Source organism: Ciconia boyciana, chromosome 1 (assembly GCF_034638445.1).
Source record: "Ciconia boyciana chromosome 1, ASM3463844v1, whole genome shotgun sequence".
Lineage (NCBI taxonomy): Eukaryota > Metazoa > Chordata > Aves > Ciconiiformes > Ciconiidae > Ciconia > Ciconia boyciana.
Window position 1 is genome coordinate 70554928 of NC_132934.1, and position 10426 is coordinate 70565353.

At 44.6% G+C, this 10426-nt stretch overlaps 1 protein-coding gene across 1 annotated transcript; it reads left to right on the plus strand.

The window, feature by feature from the left end:
• The first annotated feature begins 1480 nt into the window (after positions 1–1480).
• LOC140658194 (aldo-keto reductase family 1 member B1-like) lies at positions 1481–10207 on the plus strand. Its single transcript, XM_072876690.1, is given in 11 exon segments — positions 1481–1506; positions 1868–1920; positions 4137–4185; positions 4187–4295; positions 4967–5083; positions 5739–5816; positions 7224–7346; positions 8105–8211; positions 9042–9123; positions 9590–9673; positions 10118–10207. Coding segments are annotated over 11 exon segments (918 nt in total).
• The last annotated feature ends 219 nt before the right edge of the window (positions 10208–10426 follow it).

Consider the following 10426-nt stretch of genomic DNA (forward strand, 5'->3'; position numbering starts at 1 on the left):
GCTCTGCCTCTGACTGCGGGGGGAAAGGCCAGGCTCCAGGACGGAGGAGCGAGGAGGTCTGCGGCGTAAAGCCATGCAGGAAAGGTCAGGCTGCAGGCAGAGCGGGCTGCTGCCAGTTGAGACGAGCGCGAGCAACAACTTGAGAATACAAGAGGAAAACTACCCTATGTGAAAAGGTACAAAATCCTAAAGAAAATCTGGTGCTGGAGGACAAGAGTTTGGCACTGCTGGGGACCTGTTGTAGGATGCAGCAGGGTGGACCCTTGGCCACCTGATCGATGCCTGCTGGCCTGTGGGGGCTCTTTGGGCATCTGCCCTGGGAGTGCTGAGCATGCTCATGCTCAGCCTCTTGGGCTTTGTTGACTTTTATCTGCGTTAACTTCAAAACAACAGGTTTATGCTTTCAGGTTGAGCGTATTCTGCATGCAGGGTCTGCAGGCGGTAAAAAGCGCCTGAACGAAGTGACCTGCCCCAGGTCGCTGGGCATTTGAGATGCTGCCTGTTGAAATGTGGTGCTACCTTGGGGCTGGTTTTGCCTCTAACAGGCAAAGAAATGACATGGAAGAAAAAGTTCATTAATGGCTGGATAAACAATAAATGCTGACCACTCACATCTTTAAAATGAGTTCTTGCAAAATTTTGGGTAGGGCTCTGAAACCAGGTAGCACGCCAGCTCCTTCTGGCAGGACGCGGGAGCCTCTAGGCTGGGGTCAAACCCACTCTGCATAAAACCGTGAGGTTTTGGATTTTCCAGAATAGGCTGCTATTCCTACCGAGCCTTGTAAAGCTCTTTTTTTCAGTTTATGCAGATGACGTTTTTCAGTTATGAATGGTAAAAAATCTAATGTAGGACAGCATGCAAACAGAAAAGGCCATAAAGTAGCAGTAACACAGCATCAAGGGACAAGACACCCGAAGCTGTTTGGCTTCTGAAAAGTGGGTAAGGGTAGAAAACGATGCAGTGGCTGCTCCAGGAAATACGAATGTGCCATAGTGTGCCATTAGTGATCATCAGTCTTGCAGGTTAAGCAGTTTTGATTTTGACAAGTCACGCAGAGCAAACACGATGGCTCTTGAAAAGACAAAGCTTTATTTATTTCTTAGCTCCTCTCCCAAGTGGGGGAACCCTTCATTAAAAGGACTGTGTTGTCCCCGTGTCCTGCAGCTCGTGAGTATGAGCCCCAGGCTGTAATGGCGGTAGTGGAGGGATATATAAAATATGGATGCCCAGTGCTGTGGGGATGAAGGATTGGGAATTCTTTTAACAATGAGCCCTCCTGTGGACAGATCCGTGCTTCCTCCTGAGACAAACAGCTTTGTGGCTTCTTCTGGTGATGTGTTCAGGAGCAGACAGGTGAGACTAGACATGGTTCTCGGGGTGTGTGCCAACTGCTCAAATACCACTTTTCTTGCAGAAAAGCAGAGACTATGAGGTATACAAAAAGCTGCAACCTCGGTCAATGCAATATGTGTAACCGGCATGACGAGCTCACTCAACAAATTCATGTGAGGAGCCCACAATCAGTTTTGAAATACTCCAAAGGGTGAGATAAAGGCAAAATTCCTGCATTCTCTTGCTTATTATAGGACTGCTGCCCATATGTGCCTTGTCCGCAGCCAGTCAGCAGGCAGGAGGGAGGGGCAAAGCCCATTTAAAAAGTTTTGCAAGGGGCTGCAGCCTCCCCTTGCCTGTGGTGGCTGGGAGGGGACCACGCATAGCCACCTACATGGAGCTGCTCACCCGTGCGAGGATGCCCATCCTGGGACTGGGGACCTGGCAGGTACCTGCTGGAGCTGGGGACCTCTCCTCGTCCCCGTGCCTCTGGTCACACAGGTGACATCAGGAAATTGCTGAGAATCGTGGTAGACTTTTACAGCAATCTCCTCTTCAGGTCAGGAAAATGCAGCAAAGCCTCTGTGCAGCGTTTCTTGCCTTTTGAAATATTTCAGGTATTGCAGGTATTTACACCTGTCCTTCAGGAAATTTTTTAAGTGAGCAGGTAGTGCTCACTTAGTGCAAGTAGTGAGCAGGCAGAAGGAGATTTTTCTTAGCTATGGAAAAAAATTACATCCTACAAAAGTAAAAACTTCTGCCTAGCTTGTTTTTCTTTGTTTTTTTGCTTTTGGCCCTGGGTATTAATATCCCAGCATGTCGTGTAGGTGTCATTGTTGATGAGTGCATGTAGATGTAGGAACTTAAGTGGCAATCAGTGGATTTGGAAATGGGAATTTATGTTAACTCCTTAGAGACTGAAAATAACTCATTTGATGGCAGCAGATGAGTACATAGCACTTCACAGGAAAATAGTTTGGGTAGGTCTTTACCTGCAAATGTTATGTAATGGACTTTTGGTAAGACAGAAGATTTAAGGATATACTGAATTATAAATGTAAAAGGAGCCTGGAAATGAGCTGAAAAATTTAAGCAAGTGAGCTTCTTAAGAAAGAAAAAAAAATAGTGGATCGTCCCCCAGATTTGAGACTGGACTTGAAATACGTTGAATTGCAAGCTACCAAGTCCATGAAATGCTGTCCAGTCAGCATAAAATGATCTTAAATTATTCTTGCTATATTATTTGGTCAGCTTCTGCTAATCATCACATAACGTATGCACAAATGGGGATGAGTTTGTTTAACCCTTTCAGTCTTGACTGGTCTGATGACAAGAGACACCGAGAAGCCTAAAGCAACTAAGTAGGCTTTAAAAAATCAAAGTGTGCCTTGCATGGGGCTCTTAGGTCACTGGTGCTGTGATGGATGAGCTCTCTGAAGGAACCTGTTAGGACACCAACAGGAACCAGTTAGGACTAAACAGAAGGAAAATTTTGGATGCGTGATCCCTGCCACCATAAGAATCTCGTGTTAATGCGATGAAAACATGGCCCGAACCCACTGCGATTACTTAATCAAAGCTATTCGATCTCAACGTTCCCACAGCAACTTCAGCTGCGACTCCCTGTATTTTGGTGCAGCAATTGGGCCTCTCCTTTACCCAGTCACTCTGACTTGGAAGTCCTGTTCAGTGAGCACCATGTAAAATGAAGCAACGGATTATTTTTTTCTGAAAAACACCTCACGTTACAGAGCTTTGTGTAATCGCAAGGTATACTGTCACCTTTGCTGTCCACCAACGCTTCCTCCACTCAAAAGCAATGCAGATCACTCCCTGCTGTGGTTTTTTTTTTCCTCCCAGGGAGTGCTTGCTCCTGCACCGCAGCTTTCCCATGCCGCAGCAGCAGCCAGCGATAAGGGACTCTGTAATGGCTGGCGTTTGGCCGGTGTCGCAGCTAGCCTGCCTTCCCATGCTGCCCGAGGAGCTGCAGGGTTCACACATAGGAAGGGATGGGATGGGCAAAGGGCTTGCAAAAAGGAAAACTTGTAAAACTTTAAACTGGCTATTTGGGTGCGTGTGGCCTTGTGGAAGAAGACGCTGCAGTTTCTGGTTTGTTTTTTTTTAAATTTAAGTGAACCAACCAAGCACCCTTTGATTGGAAATACTTGGAGAAATGAAATCATTAAAAAAAAAAAAGATGATGGGTGGGGATATAATGAAGTGAAATGTAGGAGGTGGTCGCGGTTTTGAATCATGTTTCTGTTTGAAGTGGCAGTTTTCAGAATTGGTATCCAGTCATCAAACAACTCTTCAGTGTCTCCAAGCCACGAATCTGAAACGATTTACTTCGCTATTAAATACCAGGTTGTGTGTTTTACCCAGGAGGTGGCACTGTCTGAGGTGTTTTGCCGTCCTCTCCCCTCCCTTGTCCTGTTTCAACAAGAGCCGGATTGTTTGTGTGCAGGGCCAGCAAGCTTTCCAGAGGTGATTCATTTTCTCATGTTGCCAGTATCTCATACTAAAATTGCTTTTAATTTCTGGGCAAATTAGAACTTACTTCGAGATAGCCTCGTGTCCGGATCTGAACATTCAATCCTTAGAAAAGCACAGATCAGCTCAGGCAACTCATCAGTGACTCCCATGGCCAGTTCCAAAGGGCTCATTTTATTCCAGAAAACTAAACAAAAGCAAGATCCAAACTGGAACACCGCATTATTCGGGGTTTAAAGTCTCCAGATTTGGAGGACAGCAAACTTCTTTTTCTGCTATTTACCGAATTACTGACTTTTCTTTTTGTTTCGGTCTCTCCAAGGAACAGCGAGAGATGCAGTGAAGTTTGCCATCAATGTTGGCCTTTGAGTATGCCTACCTGTACCAGAGTGAGACTGAGATTGGGGATGCACTACGAGAAAAAATTGAGGAGGGGGTTGTGAGGCGAGAAGACCTCTTTATTGTCAGTAAGGTATTTCCTTGGGTAACTTGTCTTACATGAGGCCAGCTCTCAGGAGGAGAGACAAGGTCCCAACCTGCAAAGTGCCGGGGGATGAAGCTGGTCTGACAATTAACTCCTTTCTCTCAGGGCAAAGCATTTTGTGGATGGAGGGAAGGAAGAGGTCAACTCTTGAAAAAAAGATGGCTTGATTTGAGAGAGATTTTTTGTAGTCCATATCCATTGTCAGCCATGGAGACAGGAACTGAGGCTGTGCTCTCAGTTGCCTCTGAGATAGGAAGCAGGGCTATTGTATTCGTGGTCACTCCTGCTGCGCTGCCGGCCTCAGCCTGTTAACTCCCGCATGTTATGTTTTGTTTTGTTTTTTCCCCCAACAACAATGGTAGGAAAAATAAAGTAACTTCTATCTGCTGGAAGCTGGCGGGTCGATTTTCACCAGTTTTGCTTTTTTTCTTCATTTTGTTTAATTGTTGTATGAATTGTTGGAATTTTAGAGTATGTCATTCTCATTTTACTTAACTGACAAATAAAATAAGGTGCACAAAAGTGGCACTTCCTCAAGGTAAGAAGATGTGCCATATCGTGAGCGGCCTCTGTGTCTGTGCCATGTGTCTCCCTGCCAGGGATGCCCTGCGGCTGGGAGGCTAGGAGAGCAGCTCCCAGTCCTTGCATTACCCCCGCAGCTGTGGTCCACCTTCCACGAGCGATCCCTGGTGAAGGAGGCATGCCAGAAGACACTTGCTGCCCTCCAGCTGGATTATTTGGATTTCTACCTGATGCACTGGCCCATGGGATTCAAGGTATTGAGACTTTAACTCCTGGGAGCCATCTGTCAGAGCTCTGCCACTTTTTCCTTTGGGTCTGGACATGCCCTTAGTCCTCTCTAATGAGAAATGTTGTTAAACCTCATTAGGACATAATGGCAAACCTCTGCACAGAGTACCCTGGAGGAAAGGTAAGGTCATGGCTGCTTAAGCTAGGTCTTGTAGGACAAAAATCACCTTATTTTACCCTGCACAGCATTTCCATGTCATGGATCAAATTACCATCCAGATCACATTCCTCTTAGAGCCTGGGGTTTGGCTGTCATTTGCTTATCCAGGATCAAACAGCTGTGAATTACTTAATTCCTATTCTTCTCTCTCTACCCCCAGGTTAAATAAATCCTCGTTTCCCCATCATGTCACATCCTTGGCCTTCCCCCAACCTGACTGAGGTGCATAAAAGTGTCCTCCCTTTCTCTGCCCGCAGGACAGATTCTCAAGAAGCAGATTTTCTTGAAGATTACTCTGTTCATACAGATTACTGGTTTGGGCCACCTCTCTCCCCAACACAAACAGAAGCCAGGATATCCAGTGAGTCTCCAGCTCCACTCGTTTGTAGAATTTCTAAGTGATTTCTTTAACTACTTATGATTCAGCCTGCCTTAAACTCGCTTTTCTTTTGTGATGATAGGCAGGAGAGGAGCTATTTCCTGCAGATGGAAATGGCATGATCATTCCCAGCGATACAGATTGTCTGGATACGTGGGAGGTATGGTCACTGACAGGCTGAAAAACTCTTGCTAGTTTGAAATAACAGCCTGAAAACTTTAAGGTTTCCACTTTGGGAATAGTTCTGAGAGAATTTCCAATGTGAAGTATTCTGGATTGCTGATTTCTCTGTGCCCTTAGGCTCCTTCTTGTGTTACTTCTTTGCCAAAATTGAGGTATTTTTATGTCTACTGCTTACTAAAGTAGCTGGATGGGCATGGCAAGAGGAAATCTTTGACTGTGTGTGTACCCTGCAGTGGCTTGAGCTGACATACACTGTCGCTTCAGTCCCCACACCACTCTCCGGGCATTTATCGGTGGCTTTAGCTGTAGCCATGCTCATCCCTAGTTGCACCTGAGCTGTCCAGACCACAGCAAAGACAACACGCCCATGCCAATGTACCCACAGCATCCAGAATTCCCCCTTTTAGAAAGTACTGGAACTTGCCCAAAGCCCATCGCTAAAGCTGTGTGTGCAACGCAAACAGGCGTGAGCACAGGCTGCGTGGGAGACAAGGTTTGGGTGCAAGTTCAAATTTCTGCTTGGCTGATGGTTTGGGCTTCCTTTCCCCGCCACCCCCACCGCTGCTCAGCATGGCCAGGTTGAAAGAGGACAAGAGACTCACCAGAGTCCGAAGAATTTGCTGATGCTTTTTCCCTTCTGTCAGATGAAGAATAAAGCACATTTTTGTTGCTCATTTGAAGGAAAAAAGTGGCCATTTCAGGCTGCTGCTTATGATAGCAACTTCAAATAAAAATGATTTCTGCTTTGGAAGAGGTGTATCTTCTGCTCTAAAGGCTGGTAGTAGATTATTTTCTCCTGTTTCTTTTCTGCTGGAGGTGCCAATCTAACTAGGGCTGTCTAGCTGTTTTATTGTTCGCTATTGTGAAAGAAAACAGGTGGTGGTGGGGGAATACAGCGTTGCTTATACTATACTGCCCCTGCTAAATGGTACATCTCCCTTGGGAAATTAAGCAGCGTTGATGATCACGTATCCTGCCCTAGCCTCCCAGAACAGCTCCTCGTCGAGCTGCTCTGTTCCAAACAACAAGCTTTTTATTATGGGATAATTGTTTTGCTAGCTGAGGAATTATCCTAAAAAACCCTTTTATTTTGGAGCAGAAGGTCTACTTGGGGATAATATTTCAAAATAGCTGTAATCTACTGAAATAATCATAGTGTAATAATTGTTAAGCTTGAATAACGCTGTTATTTATTTGTCTGATGATACATGAGAGCCTGTGTCTTTGACCAGGGTCCCACTGTTCAATGTGCTGTACTAACACCGCATCAGAAGAGGATCCCAGCCATGACGATTTTTACCATTGAAGTCTTTGCACAGGCATATTTTCCATATGAAAAAAAGACCTTAATTCAATAGCAAGTCTGAGTCTGTAGTGTTTCTAGGCTACAGAAGAGCTGGTGGATGCGGGAGTGGTGAAGGCCATTGGAGTCTCCAACTTCAACTGCAAACAGATAGATCAGTTCTTGACCAAACCAGACTTAAGACACAAACCTGCAAATAATAAGGTAAATTGTTCTCAAACTCCTCAGTACTATCACACCCGTCTGGGGGGTTGCATTTGATGGAACATCTCTGGCAGTGAAACAGCTTTTATGTCAAGGCTCTGCTTTTTGATACCTGTGTGAGAATACACCTGTATTTGGCTAAACCATAAAGTAATTAAAAACGCAGGACATTCTGTGCCCTTCCTTGCACAGGAAGCTGCAGTTACACAAGGCCACGGTGCTCCTGGGTTGAAAGTCCCACCTTCACCTTTTCTTCTGATTGCAGCCCTGAGCTCGTGCAGGCTGAGAGCTGAGCTCTGCAATGGAGAACATGGCGGGGCTCACCCTTCTCCTTTCCTACAGCCCCGGTGCTTGTCCCAGGGGCTAATGAAAAAGAGGATGCTTCAATAGATAGGACCAAAGCCAGGCTACACTGCTGGGGTGGATAGGTAGGGCTGGATGACATGAGAGTTGGGTGCTTCAACTGGATGCAGACAACTGGACCTTGGAGCCCGCTCATATGGGGACTGTGAGAGGTCATGGAAAATGAGGTAGGCAGCTGGAAAGAGAAACTAATGGATGCAGATTGGGCCTTGTTGGAGGCAGGGTTGGGAAGAAGGGGAAACAATCTGAAATACCGGCTGACTCTCTTAAAAACCCCGTAGCTGCAAAAAGAACAATGTTTTCAGAGCTGATGTGGGGCTTGGTAGCTCACCATAGCGATGCTAAACCTTGAAGTACCTTCTGCTTCTGAAGAAACCTAATATTTTTGTTTGTAGATTGAGAGCCACCGCTATCTTCCACAGGAAGAGCTGATTAAGTTTTGCCAATCCAAAGGGATCTCTGTCACTGCATATCATCCCCTTGGAGCGCCCAACTGGCCATGGTAAGAATGCTTTGTGAGACTTCTTTCTTAGACGTAAATTGGAGCCAACACAGTAAACCAGTCTTAGGATGTGGATAAACCCTCACAGAGTAAAACTGATGTAGTTAGAAAAATATTTACTAATTTGTTAAGAATGACACACACACAGAAACCTCTCTCACACTTATTGTGATATTCAGTCCACTAATTCATACCTGTGCTGTTACTGGAGTTTCATATTTAGGAGAAAAAGGATCAATCGGTTGGTGAAAGTAATGAAGATAATTCTTAATTGAGCTTGGGTGAGCTTATTAAACATGTAAGAGAACTTCTGAACTAAAAAAAAGCTCCCCAAAATAAAGCAGCACATGCTTACGAAAATAGCAACTTCGCAGTCCTGCTGAGACAAATGGATTAGGTTTTTAAATGGATGACTTGAAGAAATTTTGCTTTTACTCCAATCTTCATGGCTTTCTCTGATCCAGGACAGGGAATTTACCAGAGCAGCTGTGCTTGTGAAGGACATGGCAACTGCCCATTCTCAAGATGAAATTTTCAGGATCTAGACCAAAGAAATTCCCAGCCTGATCCCAGGCTGGACAGAAATGTGTTACAGTGACCTGTTACTCTAGAAACTACAGGCCTCTTCTCATATGCCAAGCTGTGATAAAAGGAAAAGAATGAAGGCAGGGACTGGAGCAATGAGAAGACGATGAATTAAAGTGTGCGCGATTATGCTTTCTTATAATTTAAATACTATTCTCACACTACAGCGCTTGAGGGAGAAGACAGTAGGCCAATACTGTCTGAGCAGTAGTTCAACTGCTGGAGTCTGCTTTTTATTTTCACAGGTCCAAGCCTGAGGATATTTCCCTTTTTGATGAGCCCCAAATTAAGGAAATTGTACTCAAGTACAACAAAACCCCAGCTCAGGTTAATACTGGTCATAGTATTTTCCCTGGTGACATATATTTTTCCTACTTGTGCTAAAGTAACTACTTACAGAGGTATTATGAAAGCTGAGTTCCAGCTGTGTCTCATACACATTGTAATGCTTTAAAAAATATTATCTCTAACAGTAGTTTTAATGACGGACAGAAGATTACCAATGGCTTTGGGCTTTAATTGGCACACTAGCCACTTCTACACACAGCATCCCCGGCCAATCCTGAGCTCTTGTTCAATGCACTCCCATGCTGTCATCTCAACTTCAGAGACAGATAATGATTAAATGAGCTCATCTAATAATGAGGAAGGGTTTACTGTAGTGCTTTTCCTATGTGAGCCATCTCTGATTATCAGTAGAGCTGTTCCGTGTAACCACGTAGGCACGTATGGTTTTCGGCTTTCAGAAGACAGGCAGAAATTCTCAGCTGTAATTGCCTATCTGTTCCTGCAGGTGCTTATCCAGCTCCAGATTCAAAGAAATGTGAGTGTAATTCCCAAATCTGTCACTCCACACTGTATTGAGGAAAATTTTAAGGTAAGAGTGTATGTTACAAAATTCTCAATGGTGTTAAATGCTTACACAGAAAAATCCACTCTGCCAGTGGAACAAAGTACCCCCTTCATACTTAGGACTGGGAAAAAACCTTTTGTCTGTCACACACCACGTCGGCTATTTCTTTATGAATGCAAAAAGTTACTTTAAAAGTTAAGGAGGCGAGTCTCCTTCATTAGAACACATCAAGTAAGAGATACTAACTTTTCCACCTTGTGATATAAATATGATGCAAACCCCACCAGCACTGTAACTTTATGACATTTTTTCATTGTGCACCACAAACGTGCATCCATTGCACACTTCCTCACGCTTCAACAAATAAAACACTTTTCTACTTCTGTTTTTGGTATTCTTTCTGCAAATGAACTTACACTTGTCTTTTTGCAAAATTAAGTAACCCAGCTGTTTGGGACCTTTATTCAGGTGTTTGACTTTGAATTGGCTAAAGAGGAGAGGGAAACCTTCCTTGCTTTTAAGCAAGTGAGTACCTTCTCCTCCTCTTCCATGTTTTAGCAAGACTGGATTATCACTGGCTATCCCCTTAACAGACAGTATTTGATAGCCCCACTTAGAAACAAAAAGAGAGGGAACCTTAGCCAATACCTGGTCACATCTGTATCTGCTGGTATCCAGCACTAGGGTTTATTAGAGCACTGCCCGTCTTGTACAGGTTGGTAGCATTAGGATTTTTGCAGGTACTTTGTGTGTTAAGATATCTTGTAACGGATGCAT